This window comes from Lineus longissimus, chromosome 7 (genome assembly GCF_910592395.1).
Source record: "Lineus longissimus chromosome 7, tnLinLong1.2, whole genome shotgun sequence".
In the NCBI taxonomy this organism is placed as follows: Eukaryota; Metazoa; Nemertea; class Pilidiophora; order Heteronemertea; family Lineidae; genus Lineus; species Lineus longissimus.
The window spans coordinates 10,130,231-10,146,212 of record NC_088314.1 but is presented as its reverse complement, the minus strand read 5'-3'; the positions used below and the strand labels follow the sequence as shown (position 1 = coordinate 10,146,212).

The 15,982-nt window shown below is 44.2% G+C and overlaps 1 protein-coding gene across 3 annotated transcripts in view; it reads right to left on the bottom strand.

Annotated features, from left to right (window-relative positions):
* Window positions 1–15,982, bottom strand: part of LOC135491529 (leucine-rich repeat serine/threonine-protein kinase 2-like) — a 101,308-nt gene that overhangs the window by 58,153 nt on the left and 27,173 nt on the right. For 2 of the 3 annotated variants that reach the window (XM_064777487.1, XM_064777488.1), the window contains 8 exons: window positions 15,431–15,540; window positions 14,613–14,742; window positions 13,457–13,593; window positions 6,327–6,455; window positions 5,092–5,321; window positions 4,394–4,511; window positions 3,637–3,672; window positions 2,481–2,549 (listed from right to left, as the gene is read on the bottom strand). In XM_064777487.1, coding sequence (XP_064633557.1) covers window positions 2,481–2,549; window positions 3,637–3,672; window positions 4,394–4,511; window positions 5,092–5,321; window positions 6,327–6,455; window positions 13,457–13,593; window positions 14,613–14,742; window positions 15,431–15,540 — 959 coding nt within the window. The remainder of the gene's footprint in view (window positions 1–2,480; window positions 2,550–3,636; window positions 3,673–4,393; window positions 4,512–5,091; window positions 5,322–6,326; window positions 6,456–13,456; window positions 13,594–14,612; window positions 14,743–15,430; window positions 15,541–15,982) is intronic. The other variant, XM_064777489.1, reaches the window with a different exon arrangement.

Here is a 15,982-nt window from a genome sequence, read left to right as displayed (position 1 = left end):
CAGAGGAGCGAGTTTTTGACGAATGCGATCATGATCGCAAGTCACCCCAATTGAAATTGCCTGTTTGCAGGGCACATAACCCTTCAAAGCCCAATCTCAACTTTGGTCGACAAAGAAAATCCTCTCCGTTTGCCCGATCTTGACTACAGGGGCAGCGGTAGCGCAGTGGAAGAGAGTCGGCCTCATGATCAGGAGGTCGTGGGTTCGACTCCTGGCCGAGTCACTCCTCGGTTCCCCGACTGGTCAAGTTCAAGTGAGTACCTTCTGGTTGCTCCTTGAAACCCCTGATTGATTTCTGTGGAGACCGGGGTAATAATTTCATATCCCACAGCGCTTTAACAGTTCCGTTACTGAGGAGCGCAATATAAATGTGTGACGTTATTATTATTATTATTATCATTATTACAGTCGCTAAAACATTGTTGGCACCCCTTCACATAAAACACTTATTACAGCTTTGTGAGACTGTGAGACCACTTTTGTTACGTAGCGTGGTAGCTCAACATGATTTTCATATGAGGTTTTTCAGAATGAAAATTCGCATCAAAAGTGAAGCTGCCTAAAAAACCTGATTTTTGATGGATGTATAGTAGAACCTCTCTATTAAGGACACCCTCGGGACTGACAAGTGCTGTCCTAAATAGAGAGGTGTCCTGATTAGAGAGGTCAAATTGAATGGAAACAACCAATTTGGGACCAAAACTAGTCAGGTTGTCCTTAATAGAGAGGTGTCCGCTAACAGAGGTTCCACTGTATACTGTTTTCAGCTGTTCACTAATGTTACCATTATTATTTATCATATGGCCAAAAAAGTAACATAATCATGATTTACATGTCATTATGAAACATGGAACATGGGAACATTGCGCAGGAAAATAACGTGCAATTCACGGATTGCTAAGCGGGAAGTTGTCTTTTCAAAATGTGCACAGCTAAATATTACAGCCGCATAAAGTGTCGACTTAAAGGCCATATATCAAGGTTTGAAAACATGCTTGATACTCATGAAATATGTTGAGGGTTAAAAAAACAAGATCCCAGACATTAAAAAAATTCTAATAATAAAGTCATTATTTAGTTATTTCAATTTTCAATTTTAAACTATTTGAATTTCCCACCACACACAACTTTAGATTAGTTCCACATGTGGCCGCTGGGGATTTTTTGATGACGTAGATCAGGTCAGTCAGAACAAAGCAAGATGGCTTCCGCATACAGTTCAGAGAGTGAGAGCAGTGAATTTGAGGATGTTTTGGTCGATACAGAAGGATATTTAAACGTTGAGCCGTACATGTTCAAGCCATTAATATCACTAGATCATAATGAGAGTGATCATTCGGACGAAAGTGATTAGAATTTGTGGTTAATCAATTTGCATGGCAGACCTGCCGATATAGCAAAGAAGACATTGATAGACGGTTGCAGATGCATAACATGTATGATTTTTGAACAGACTAATGTTGCACAATATTGTTTCGCCTCGTCAGTGTTGTATCGCCAGTTATGTCATGACGCTGAACTACTATTGAAAAGTGACGGTATTATGCACAATCATCTTGACGTGACGATATAATGCCGTGCAACGTTAGATAGGCCTAGATGTCAGATGACAATAATCTGTCATTGACAGTGGCTGTCACTGACACTGACCTGTGTCGCTGTCACCTTGCTATGGCTGGAACACAAGAAGACACTATGCGGTATCACAGGCCCCAATAGGGCCTACACATTATGTATAACAACCGACCTCAGCAGCCTCGGGCATTAAATGCAATTGACATGGTTGGAACAGCTGTTTTTAACAAGTGGCATTTAATATTCAGTTGGATGCAGATATCCGGCTTCATGTGATAATCCGTATCGATAAAGTGATCACTGCAAAGTTTGGCCGAAGGCCCAGGCTTCCAACACTCCAAACGTTTGCACTTCCGAATCCACAGCTTCCTCCTCTCTCGTTCAACTGGCTTTGGAAATTCATGAAAATGGGTCCCATCCGTCATTCGATTGTTCTTTGTGCTATCCTTGACACAATTCGGAGCCACACAATACACCATAGTGAATGAAACACATTACGTCCAGGTGTGCATAATTAATTAAGGCCCTCCTGCTTTTATGATTGCATGACATGTACAGATAACCTGATCTACATCACAACTTTTGCTGAACCCGCCGCCTGGCTCTAACAAGCCAGTTGCTAGCCTGATTCGATAATCAAGTTGTCAAACACATAATTGGCTATATCTTCAAAATGGATGGAGCTAATTGCATTTGGTTTTCTGTATTGTATAAAGTGTTAGGTACACTTTTGAAATCGTCTTACAGCAGAAAATGGCAAAAAACCTTGATATATGGCCTTTAAGTATTGTTATTCTAACAATGAGGGGGGGTACAATTACAAATTAAGTACATTGATCGCTGCATAAATTTCTGAACTATAGTAAAAAGCTGGAGAAAGGCAGTAAGAAGAAATGTTAATTTACCTGTGTACACACTGTTATTAGGAGGTTGTGGGATGTAGAAACATTGGCCTGAGCAGCCGGTGCAAGTACCTATGAGGGCAAAGAGTGTGAGGAAGAGAGGAAAATGACATGTTAGGTGAAGAGGCAAGAGAGGTTAGCCACACAATTAGAAGGCTGGAAGGCAATCAGAATAATTTAGTCGAAAGTTTTGCAAATAATTCACATGTCCACTGCTAGGTGGTGAGGTATTAGTTGACGTGTTTTGCGTTGCATTAGCAGAGATTTTGATAACAGCTAATTGTAGCGAGAATGCAGTCAGGATCCCAAGTAAGACGTTGGTCAAATCAGCAGGTGTTTAGGCAAAACAACTTGTTTTGACATGTCTGATGACAACTTGCTGTTCGGGGATTCTCACCAGACTGTTAACAATGAGTTAATTTGAACACGGGCAGATAGATGAGGATGGGAATGTTGATCGTAATGAAAGAGTAAATGTGCTAAACTAGAGCTACAAGGGAATTATGATTCTTCAGTCCTAAACTAGATGTACAGGGTGTTGTTCAAACATTGCAAAATAGAAAGGGTTAATAACTCTTCAATTTTCTCGACGTTCCAGTTTATTATGGTACGATATGCAACAAAGTTATCAAAGTTATTAACCATTCACCATGGCAATGTTCAAGCTAATGAATAGTGTACTACTGGTTATGTTCACAACTTCACAGGTACAGAATGAGGAACCTGCAGAACTAAAAATCCAGATGGCAGCACCAGTACTAAAAGGTACACTTCCAGTGCATTTTCCATTAAAATTAAGTTTTGTTGATTTTCTCCCTAAAACTCATCAAAATAGAATGATGGACCAAGCAAACAACAATTTTTGGTGCTATTTCCCCATGTAGAGTAATTAAGGGAAGAAATATTCAATAATCATTGACCAGGGAAATGGCTTTCTCATTACAACCATGGTCCACTTGCCTGCAGGGCCCCCTATTGGCATGTTTTGTTGTGCAGGTTCCTCATTGGCCTATTTTGATCCACATAAGCATAATTTTGTTGGCCTTTTAGGGCGTGTTGCCGACAAACAATTGACTTGTGAGTGAAATGCTTATGTGGAGACAGACCTGTACAACTAAGGTATTAGAGGAAGTCAAACTCAGGACCAATAGAAACTTACACATGAAAGCCTCTCTATTGAAAAACAAGCTCCGTCCTATTTCAAATTTCAAAGACAATATCATTACTTTTACAAAATCAATTATTATCTAATAATAAGATGCTAGTAAACTGCAAACAAATTGGATTTATTCGGCCAACAGTAGAAAAAAATATACGATTAATAGTCAAATTAAAAGTCAAGAGAAATCCTTGTTGAAAATACGGTGTCTGCAAAAAGTTTTCCTTACAAATAGCACTATATAACAGCATAGTGATATGTGCGCATAACCCCATATGCAGTATCTATGTGTTCAGTCTTAGCGTTACTATTGAGTTAACCCTTTAGCTACTCAAAATTTTGAATGAAATTCCTGTATTTGTAATTTTTTCCACTTCCGCTCGCCGAAGCACAGCATTTCCAGCTCATCGCAGTGCCATGGCATAACAGATATTGTATCTACAGGGTGGCCCAGAATTATTTTCCTTTGGATAATAGAATTCTATTGTGTATCGATTGTGTGAGGGAAATAGTTCTTGGCCACCCTGTAGTGGGCAAAATGAGTTGCTCAGTTACACTATTAATCACATACAGACCACAGAACATTTTTCGTTGAAAATTTCAGGATATCTTCAGGGATATTCTGATGTACCATTACAGCCAGCGAAATCAGGCGCTTAGCAGCTAGCGGGAAATGCACTTTACTGGATTCTGAAGCTATTTATGCCATGCACACATACAAAATGTCATCGCAAGTATTCAGAGGACATTCACTTACTTGGCAAGTCGTTGAACCTCTCAAATATGTTGTAAAGACATTGGTGGGTCTGAGTGTCTATGAGTGCATGAGTAGCCTCATCACTTTTCTCAGCCAGCAGCTGCATGGCAACACAACCCTGAAATAAACACCAACTGTCAGTCATTCGGGATACACTATAATGAAATACAAAATCGGTTTTCACATACTGTAAATTTGTGCGTGCATTTTAATTTTACGTATTTCGCAATCAGCAAAATCTGCAAAAATGGTGATCTTTGCACGGGCTAGGTTGGTTTCTTTAGTGTGACTGTGTTGGGGTTTTTTTGGTTGTTGTTAAAACCTGCATCTTTTGATTTGTATATTCTTTGTATTTCATTACATTGTGCTGTCTGTAGTTGTAATGTAATAATATTATTACATGAATAAAGATATTGATATATATATATAACGCCACAAAAAACAAACATTAACCAAATCACTGTTACAGTGTTCCCAAAACGCTAAATTAAAACTACGCCAAAGATGCAATCTCACAAAACCGTGAACAATAATAGCCGCAGATATTTGAAATACTTTCGGAAATGGGGGTTATTCCTGAAAATATGAATATATGACAGCCAAAGTTATGTGGTTTACTGTAATAATGTGCAGGGATAGTTTATAACAAGAATCAATAAGACTAGTCTTTTCTAAATGTAATTCTTGTTAATGATTACCTCAATCTGCACACCAACACCATTCTCATCATTATGAGCATTCAATGCGTGCTTGATGACGTTGGCCATCACTCGGTAGAACGATGGATTCTCCGGTTCCAGGTCAGAGATGAGCAACTGCATCATGACCAGGCCCTTCTTCTGGATCCCGTAGCTGTTTGGATAGTTCTTCATCGTCTCCAGAGTCTGGTGCATCGTGCTGGCTTCATTCAGCAGCTGAACTGCTCCCTCTGGAAAAAAATTCATCATAGAATATGAACTAAAGAGTAATTTTTGAATTGATGTTGAATGCAAAGCCTTTCCTGGAGATATAAGCCCCTAGCAGTTTCAGTGTTTTTGATTTTAGGCACCTGGTGGATAAACCAGGAATCAAAGTGGACCGAAATTTTGTCTGCTAGATTTCATAACATAAAAGCCTAACCGGTCACATTGGGAACACTATAAAGGAATAACTTATTTACTTGAGAATCGGGAATAAGGAATAAGAAACCAACTTCAGGCTGTTATTTCATATTCCTTATTCCCAATTCGACTTATTTCCGATCCTCGAACGGTTATGGTTGGGTTAGCATATAGCCCTTTAGTGCTATTGATAACTGTACTCCTTACAAATGAATTAGGCCTATTGCCTAACCGGTCACATTGGGAACACTATAAAGGAATAACTTATTTACTTGAGAATTGGGAATAGGGAATAAGAAATAAGAAGCCAACTTCAGGCTGGTCATAACATAGGGCTACATGCGTAACATGTTTCAAGTCAATACCGGTAGTTCCAGTTGTTATGAAACATCGGCCAATTAACACTATTTGACCTCTGTGACCTTGAAAAGTAGTTCAAATGAAAATTCCGAGTGATATGTCATGTATCATCATCACATGTACTTTTGATAATAGTTTGGTGATGATCGAGCCCTTTATTAGGGAGATGTAGCACTTTTTGGGTTTTTCATTTTAGCCATCTGGTGGCAAAATCAGAAATCGAACGAACCTGACCTGAATTCGGTCTTTCAGGAGTCATAACATAGGGAAACATATGTCATAAGTTTCAAGTTAATAGCTCCAGTAGTTACAAAACGTGCCCTGCTAACGGGCGATGACGACAATGACGGTCGGGCAACGGATGCTGTGGCATAGGATAAACTCACCCCTCAGAGAGGTGGGCTAAAAATCCATTTGGCTGTAATTGCAGCCCCAGGTAGAAAGGAAAAGAAAAAGAAAGGCTATTAACTTGCCTGCAGCTGCCAAAATTGCTAGTGCTTCAAGTGCGCATTCCTGCAAAATCTCTGAGTCAACATGGAGAAGCATCGACTTGAGAATCTTACGGTGGACCCTGGCAACAATACAGAGATGACGAGCTATTTCTGAAATGAAGATAACATCATGAAAAGATAACTTAAGATAACTTAACAGCAAAGAGAAATATTGTCAACACACAAGGGAGGTTCTGGCTAAGTGGTGGGAATTACAAATGTCACTGGACTGGTCATGTTGTATCTGGTTCTTGTTCACAGGGGGCAATTCCAAAAGCTGGGCCATGTCACCAGCACCACCATCGGCAGAACTAATTAAAATTCCAGAAGACTTGAAAACTTATTTGATGCATCAGCAAGTTTGGGGAGTTCATTACAAAATTAACTTAAATTGAATATCCCCGAATAGACGAGTATTCCCAGTACTGAGTCAAAGTTGAATTGGCAAGTTTGGGGAGTTCATTTCAAAATGCCCATTTCCTTACAAGAAATGGCCATTTTGTTAGTTCATACTTACCTATGGAACACTTTTGCATGTTACTCCATTTGGGCTCAAACACAAGAGTATCCCTTTAATTTTCTAAAGGGAGAACTGAGTTAACAGCTCGGCCGCCAGGCGGCGCCCTGACCGATCCCGCGAGATCGCGCCGATCTCATGCCGCCATATTTAGTCTTTACTCTTGAGCGTTAATAAAGAGTATGTCCCGTTTGTGGGGACGGCGGGAGGGCCGTGTTCCATAGGTAAGTATGAACTAACAAAATGGCCATTTCTTGTAAGGAAATGGGCATTTTGTGTCATTCAAACTTACCTATGGAACACTTTTGCATCGAATCCCAGCAACCTATTGGAGGTGGGAAACGAGGACTTACCTAAGGCTGAGCTGTTGTTCCATCCAGGAGGCACCACCGGCATATTAGCTAAGGAGGACCGCCAGGGGAAAGAAATGGGGAGAACCGGAGGACCGGTATTTTGATCTCGGTATTACAATCATATTATAGAGAGTAATAGACCCATTCTCCGGAAAGCGCTAGAATTGCGTAATAAAACCATCTTCTTTCCGGCAACAGAGCTTAGAGCAAGTAAGGCATGTTGAAGGGTGTAGAATGAATTATTGCTAAACAACAATAAGAAATTGCGTCCTTTCTAGTCTACTAGGGGTTGCCTGGATGTTGAAGATAGGGCATATCAAAAATGGCGCAAGATGCGCGTTTGACTCTTCAATCGGGCTTCCCCCCCTTTTTTGATCTAGCCAGGATCAAACAACATGCCCCGCAGACACAATCGGGCCGATTGTGTGCATGCCATCTACGAGGGAAGAAACGTCTCGTAGGTAGAAACGAGAGAATGTGGAGTGATTACTCCAACATGCAGCGGAAACGACTTCTTGAAGAGCAACTCCTCGGTAGTTAGCCCAGGAGGTGGCTAGTGCTCTAACTTCGTGCGCTGAGATGTTAGCTAGCGCACGAAGATCAGAGGAAGTCTTCAAGGTGTTGTAGGAAAGACGAATAGTCTCCACAATCCACCTTGAAATAGTGGCGGCCGCTATCTCTCGTTTATTTCCCTCCTTATAGGACAAAAACAAACGCTCTCTCCCCTGGCGGATACCGGGAGGTTTTGTCCTATTTATGTAGAACTTTAGGGCCCTGACGGGACATAAAGTTCTGTCAGGAAGATCATAAGAGATCGTTCCTGACAGAGAGGGAATAGTAACCGGGGGCCGAGAGGCGGCCGGTCCCTGGTTCTTCGCCAGAAATCCTGGTATAAAAGCCAGGATAACCTCCCCTCCCTCTCTAAAAGCCAGCTTCTTAAAAGAAAGTGCATGGAGCTCTGATCTCCGTTGGGCGGTAGCCAAGGCTACTAGAAAGACCGTTTTGAGTGTCAGATATTTCATGGATGAAATAGACATGGGTTCAAAAGGATGCCTCATGAGCACCTTAAGGACAACAGAAAGGTCCCATTTAGGAGTGTTGTGAACCGGTCTAGGACGCTCTAATAACATTCCTCTGAAAAGAGGGGTTATTTGGTCCTCCCAACGAAGATCCCAGGTGCTTAAAACACGGAGGGTAGAAGCGATGGCGGACTTGTACCCTTTTATAGCCGTGACAGATAGTTGTCTTTCCGTGAATAATTCAATAAGGAAATCAACTAATCTGTATATAGAGGGAGAGATCGGATTAACTCCGTTCTCCCTGCACCAGGAAGTGAAGGTAGACCACTTTCCTTGATACACATCAAGGGTAGACCCCCTTTGAGGTGCGGACATGCGCTTGACAGCGATGTCCGAAAAGCCTCTCTGGTGGAGATGCAACTGGATAAGTTCCAGGCGTGAAACTTGAAAAATCCAGGGTTCTGGTGGTAGCATCTCCCCAGGGGGTGCCACAGGAGGTGCTTCCAAGTAGGAAGACTCCTGGGGTGATCTATCAGGAGCTCCAGCAAGGCTGGGAACCAGGCCTGATTTGGCCAGCAAGGTGCGATGAGAGTTATTCTCACCGGATGGCTGGTCAAGATCTTGTTCAGGACTGGTTGGATGAGAGGGAGGGGTGGAAACGCATATGCGTTCAGCCCGACCCAAGAGGCTGTAAGGCTGTCGACTTCCAGGGCCTCTTCGTCCGGAAGTGGAGAGTAATAGATGGGAAGGCGATTGTTCAGCCTGGTGGCGAACAGATCTACCTTCGGAGATTGCCAAAGGCGACAAAGGTCGTCTACAATCTCCTGATGGAGTGTCCACTCTGTCTGAACTAGCTTGTTCTGACGGGACAGGGCGTCGGCAAGGATGTTGCGATTGCCCGGTATGTGTCTGGCACATATCGATACTCCAAGGTCGGCACAAAGATGGTAAAGCTCCCAAGTTAGCTGGCAAAGAATGCCGGACTTTGTGCCTCCCTGTCTCCTGACATATGCTACTACTGTAGAATTGTCGGAGAACAGGGTTACTCTCCGATTCTTCAGGCGAAGGGAAAGAGCCCTCACGGCAAGAAGGACAGCCTTCATTTCCAATATATTTATTGGAAGAATGGTCTCCTCCCTTGTCCATAGACCTCTTATGGACATGTCCCCGTTGTTCAGATGTGCTCCCCACCCTAGTAGGGAAGCATCTGTGAACAGGGACACTTCTGGGGGCGGTGGAGCAAGATCTACACCGCTTTGGAGACGAGTCTCCGACTCCCAGAAGTTCCAGACGTTCTTGAGTAGGTATTGAGGTATCAATACCAACTTGTCTAATGGGTCCCTGTGGGGTTTCCATAGAGACATTAGAAACATCTGGATGGGACGCATATATAGACGGCCAAGAGGGATTTGGTCTGCTGCCGAATTCAGAAGTCCCAAAAGGCTCAAGCATCGCCTTGCGGGAGCTTGAGTCCTTCCTCTGAATTCTGCGACGAGATGAAGAATTTTCTTTATCCTGTCTAGGGGGGGCAGCATTTTCCCTATGGCCGTAAGGAACCGAACTCCAACGTAAACGAAGTCTTGGGATGGTATGAATTCTGACTTTGTTTCGTTGATAATCCAACCTGCGGAAACTACTTTTTGCTTTAGAACCTGAAGTTGTTGCAGTAGTAGTTCCCGCGATTTGCAACGGAGTAGCCAATCGTCTAGGTAGTGATGGAGCTTGAACCCCATCACGTGAAAGGGAGCGACGAAGGCTGTGACTATCATCGTAAAAATTAGGGGTGCCGATGCCAGACCGAACGGCAGGGCCCTGAATTGATACGTCTTTCCTTCGTAATGGAATCGAAGGAAGTGTTGATAGTCTGGATGGATCGGTACATGTAAGTACGCATCCATTAAATCCATCGATACCGCCCAATCGTTGGGCTGTATCGCCGTTGCTATAGACCTGGTGGTTTCCATCTTGAAATGAGGAACATTCAAGAAGGTGTTTAACCTGGAAAGGTCTATGATCAGCCTCCATGTCCCTGCTTTCTTGGGAACCAAGAAAACGTGGCTGTAAAAGCCGGGGGAGCATGGATCTTGAAGGACCTGGATAGCTTGCTTCTCCAGTAATGTCGCGACCTCTGCTTGGAGGGCAGAGGCCTTGACTGGGTCCTTCGGTGGCTGAACTGGGGTTGGATATATGGTAGTCGGGGGGGTACGGTTGAAATCTAGTTTCACTCCGTACCTCAACATGTTTGGGACTGGGGACCCCTTTGGGCACCAATCGTCCCAAATGTCTGCAAATTTTTGCAGACGGCCCCCGACTACCGGAGTCGGTTCCTTTTTGCGTCCGGGAGGAGAAAGGAGGGGGGAGTCACCTCTTCCGGCCAGCACCCCTTGGGCGAAAGGAGTGCTTAGTCGGACCGGATCCACCCTGGTTAGAGGAAGTATTTTTCCTCTTTCCAGTCCGGCGACCCTCCGCTTCCCGTCGGAAGGATCCAGCAGGAGCAGGCTGACTAGGCGGGGTAGGCCTAGGCAGGACCTGCCTGGCGTACGGGATTGAACCCGATGCCTGCTGGGGCCTCTCTATCTTTCTAGCGTTAGGTAGAGAGGTCTTGGCCCTCTGTGTCGCAGTGGGGGCATATAATTTGTCCCAATCTTTCTGTGCTTGAGCCGCCTCTTGTACAGAATCTGCGAACAGGAAAGAACCGTCCATAGGAGCGGTTCTTAAGGCCCCTTCCAGCTGGAGGGATCTGATGACATTGAGAGAGCCCAGTGCGGCGTCTCTACGGAGTAGGACGCTATTTGCTGCGGTCTTGGCGGACAGCGCAATAGCGTGCCTAATCGAATGTGACAAGGATGTCACAAGCGATTTTGTGTCATCAGATAGTGACTCATTATCTTTTAGGGATCTGGCTAGGGCCAGGTTAGTGTGCTCTGCGTAGGAGAGCACCGCTAACGTGTTTTTGGCCAGACCCTCTTGTGCTCTAAGGTCTCGGTAAGCCGAGGAGGAGGTCACCCTAGGCACGAGTTGGTCCAGCTGTACATCGTCCTTTAATATGGAAGTCGATGCTGCAGCTGGACAGCCGGCCGAGCTGACTCGATAATAGTCAGCGCGGTACTGCCTAACGGGAGGAAGTTGTGCCGTGAACAACTTCCCCGGTTTACACCAAGCTTCCGGTCCGACTGCCGGAAGGACAGGGATGGAAGTACGTTGGTGGGCGCCTTGTGAGTCTCTGATTGTACGCTCCAAAAGTTCAGAGACTGCTAACACCGACGGGGAGGGAGGAAGGAATTCAAGTGCCCGAGTGGAGCCTTGAGAAACCTGTGGATTGGGATCCACTTCCTGTCCCCAGAGTGAAAAGGTCGGTGTTGACAAGGCTGGCAGTTCCGGCGGGGTAGGGCACAGATCCTGCGGGAGGTACGCTCTGATCAAGGATCTGAGTGTCCTCATATCCGACAGGATACTGGCCTCCTCTGGTGACAGCTCCTCCTGATTGGGGGAGCGGTAGCCTGGCTGAGAACTCTCGTTCTCAGAAAATTCCTCTAAAATAGAGGAGTCGGATGGTGGGTATCCGATGGGACCAGGCGCACCAGAGGAACCGGAACCCTGCTCCAGATGGTTGAGTCTATCAGAAAGACCTGCTACCATCTGGATGAGCTGGGACAGTTGCTGTCCCGACTCGGGTTCCGGACCCGACGTGCGGCTTCTCTCAACGACGGGCGGTTGAGGCGAGGGTGAGTGCATAAGCGAACCCTGGAAGCCGTATGTGCGGGCGAATGGGTCTTCCGGAAGCGGAAGTTGCCCATATTCTGAACTAGAGTTCAGATGTCCTCTCTGCGTAGCTCGTTCCATGGGAACGACGCCTCTGCTACGAGGAGGGGGTGGCACTTCCGGTTGGTTCCACCCAAGAGGTTGGCCAACGTAGGAAGGTGCCTGCATTTCCGGTAGGACGAAGTCCGAAACCGGAAATGCCCGTAACTCCTTCGCCGGTATGGAGCTACCGGAAGCCCTTTTAGAAGGAGGTACGGAGGGCGGAAACGCTGTTACCGAAGACGCATGGCGTTTCGGAGGTGGCGTTATAAGGTCCGGCCTTACTCTACTGTGTCCGTGAGGACTGGGGTTATTTCGCAGTAAAGACTGAGAAAAACCCCCAGTAGAGTCTTCGGTTACTGAAAAACGGGAACCCGCGTCAGTAACCGGAACTGCAATCGGCGGACCGGAAGCAGGGTGCTCCCGCGGGTACAAAGGGCTTGTACTCGGGGGAGCGGACGACAGGGGAACCGGAAGGTTCCCTGAGGTCCGGGGTATATTAAACCCTTGGAGACTTATTGGATGTAAGTCTCCCTTGGGACCACAGACATTAATAATGTCAGATCCCGCATCCTTCGCAGCCGCGGCCGGAACCGGAACTCGGCTGACGGAAGGGGTGGTGGCGGGAGGTTTGCTAGACCTCCGGGTTATATGCCCGGAAACGGAACCGGAAGAGGGTTTAGGCGTCTTCGCGGCCCGTTTCCCGCCACCAGACGCATTCCTTTGTGGTGAGACAAAGGATGCCGTCGGAGGGGTACGCCATATAAAAAATGGTACCAATGACAATAAAAACACTGGGAACCCCAAGTAGGCCAGAAAGGACGCAATAATTAATGGAAAGGAAAACATGCCTACTTGAATTAAACACTATTGCAATGGATCTGAGTCTTGTTCATTACAATAGAGCGGAGAATAGCCTACTTAACTCTACCCTACCAAGATCAAAATAATGGAGCCGGGTCGACTAAGCTAGCTAAGAAAATGTCTATAATTAAATAGACTGGACAATACTAATGCCAAGATTAGTTTGGCGGTCTACTCCGTAGGTGAATGAACCCAAAAATCGTCTAGACTTGGCTGGTTGAATTTGGTTTTAAATCGAATTCACGGCAGCTTTGAAAAAACGATGTGCTTCGTAGAAGCACAAGAGTAAAGACTGAATATGGCGGCATGAGATCGGCGCGATCTCGCGGGATCGGTCAGGGCGCCGCCTGGCGGCCGAGCTGTTAACTCAGTTCTCCCTTTAGAAAATTAAAGGGATACTCTTGTGTTTGAGCCCAAATGGAGTAACATGCAAAAGTGTTCCATAGGTAAGTTTGAATGACACAAAATGAACTTAAATTAAATATCCCGAATAGACGAGTATTCCCAGTGCTGAGTCAAAGAATGTTGTGCAAGATAGATTTTGGTAGTGATACATGCCTAGATCAGCAAGGCAGGCTAGGACACTGATAGCTTCGATCTGGAGGTCAAGATGCTTCTGATAGAAAGCAGTCAATGCCTGCACGAGAAGGTTGAATGAGCGGTCATCAGAGAAGACAGCGGATTTGGTCTCGGGGCTGGAAAAAGACGATGGGAAAAATGATAACAAATTGATATCAAATTGATCTCAACAAAATACAATAGTAAAACCACCCGGAAATGATTTCCCAGTGGGCAGAACACCTGAGTGATTGGTCTTTGGCCAGGAAACCCACGTGACACTGCCGGTCATGGGATGATCTTCCTTGGCCAAAGACCAAACAAAATATCTTCTGCTCACTGAGTATAGCATAAAGGTGCTTTTGTGTTTAACATATACCACAAAACAACTGTAAAACCAGTGGTTTTCAATATACTATCTATCGGATATCGCTGGGTGAAAAGGGTACCTAACGGTCAGATGCATTGTAGCCGTCGGGGGAAAAAGACCGTCAGAGTATCGCAGGCATATGATTCAAGAAGGTTCATCATTGTTGTAGCAGCCTTATAAACATGCAATTTCATTTCCGGCCAACCGAGGAGAAAAAGTGTTTTCTTTTGAGTCTGCCGTTATACCAGTTGTGCTTCCCCCACTGCAGGTTTAATAATTTCACAATAGCATTCCGCGAAGTTACTATTTATAGCTCACAGGGTCATTTGCATAAGATATTGATGACGTTTTAGCCACGTGACAGTCGGACATCGACACTTATTTCTACACATTTGAGCTTATTTCAAAGTCAATTATCTTTGACCCTGCATTGTTTTTAGCATGAATGATACCATAGAGTCAGAGAGAGAAATATTCAGAACAATTATGTAGTATTTCCAACACTCTGACATGTGCCAGATTGAATCTAACTGCCCTAGTTAGAAAGCCTGAATCCATTACGAAACCGCATGTTTGTCAGACATTGCCTGTAATTCAGCGATGGGGAAATAGAGGGCAGCAGCTGCAGTGACCTCATCATCGCGGAATGCTGTAAATGATTTAAAACAGTATGTCTAACAGTGTCAAATAGGTATCGAATATTAAACCAAAGTGTTGAAAGTTATCAACTTTATTGCACTTGTTATAAATCTGTTTTACTGAATTAAACGATTACTGTCTCCTTACTTGAATATACAGAATCCGCGGATAGCTTTGCATGCTGCCTCCAGGGCCCGAGGGTTGTTCATATGGTGCGGCATGCACTCGTAGATACCTAGGTGGGTATTCTTCTCCATCAGGAGACCCTGGAGACGCTCTGGAAGATAAACATTGGGCAATTGTAATGTAAGAAAGGAGGAAACCAGAGACCACAGAGAAAAACCTCACTGTCGAAGACAGTCGCCCTTTATCACATGAGTGTGCGGGACCGACCGGGAATCGAACCTGTGACCTCAGAGGTGAAAGGCACTGTTGCTGCCACTGCACCACAGCCCACCTGCCACATTCTCGTCAGCTATTTCTAATGTCCTATGATGGCGACACTAATGCTTTACAAAGAAAAACTTCAAAACAATTATCCTGTTTAACATAAGAAGTATAAACCCATGGTTGGGGTACGCCATCAAATGCCAAGGATACACCGTTCGTAATTACTTGTGGTCCAGTAAAATAGAAATCCACTAATACACAATGCTGTAGTGCTGTTATTATGTGTACAAATTTGTTTAAACTTGGTATTCATAGTATTTGTATATCAGTCTACACAACGGCAATGTTGAAATTTATATTTAGTAGGTATTTCTGCAATTGGACATTTTTAAATTCAATTACAAATTCAAAATTTTTAACAAGCGGCGTTGGCCTTTAAATGCTAAATTCTCATTATTAAGTAACCTTTAAAAGATCAGCGATGGTCATCAAAAGTAACGTGATGCTGATAATAAAGGATCTGAGTACGGCAATAAAATTATTTCAATGATAAAACGTGAAATTACAAAACGTACCGTTTGCAGCAGCTATCCAATAGATGGCAGAACAAGCTGCAGTAAAGACACCAGTTTGCTTATTTCCGTGAATGAGAATGGCACCAAGGCACAGAGTGTGAATAGGTTCCCTGAAATAACGATCATTCAATTACACAACATCTGGAATAACGAACGCTACTAGTTTTATTCATGTCTACCAGGCTGACCCGCCACGTTTTGTCAGCAAACAGAGCTGACCATGCCCCATGAAAATGAATAATAATAATAATAACAATAAATTATTATTATAAAAGTGCTTTTGAATGAAAATCATTTGCAAAGCACTGTACAACTTAAAAAACAACACATAGTAAAAGAGAAAATTGTACATAGAGTTAAAACATTCATAGAGATTAAAACATTTAGGTGCTGGTGTCGAAGTGTTCAATAAAAAGGTGAGTTTTAAGATGTTTTCTGAAGCAGATTCTCAACTGTCTGACATCTGTGAATTTGCCATCGATCTCAGTTGGCAATGTGATGTCTTTCCTAGCATAAATGAAAACATCTATATATGCAGCTGAATGTAGTTAC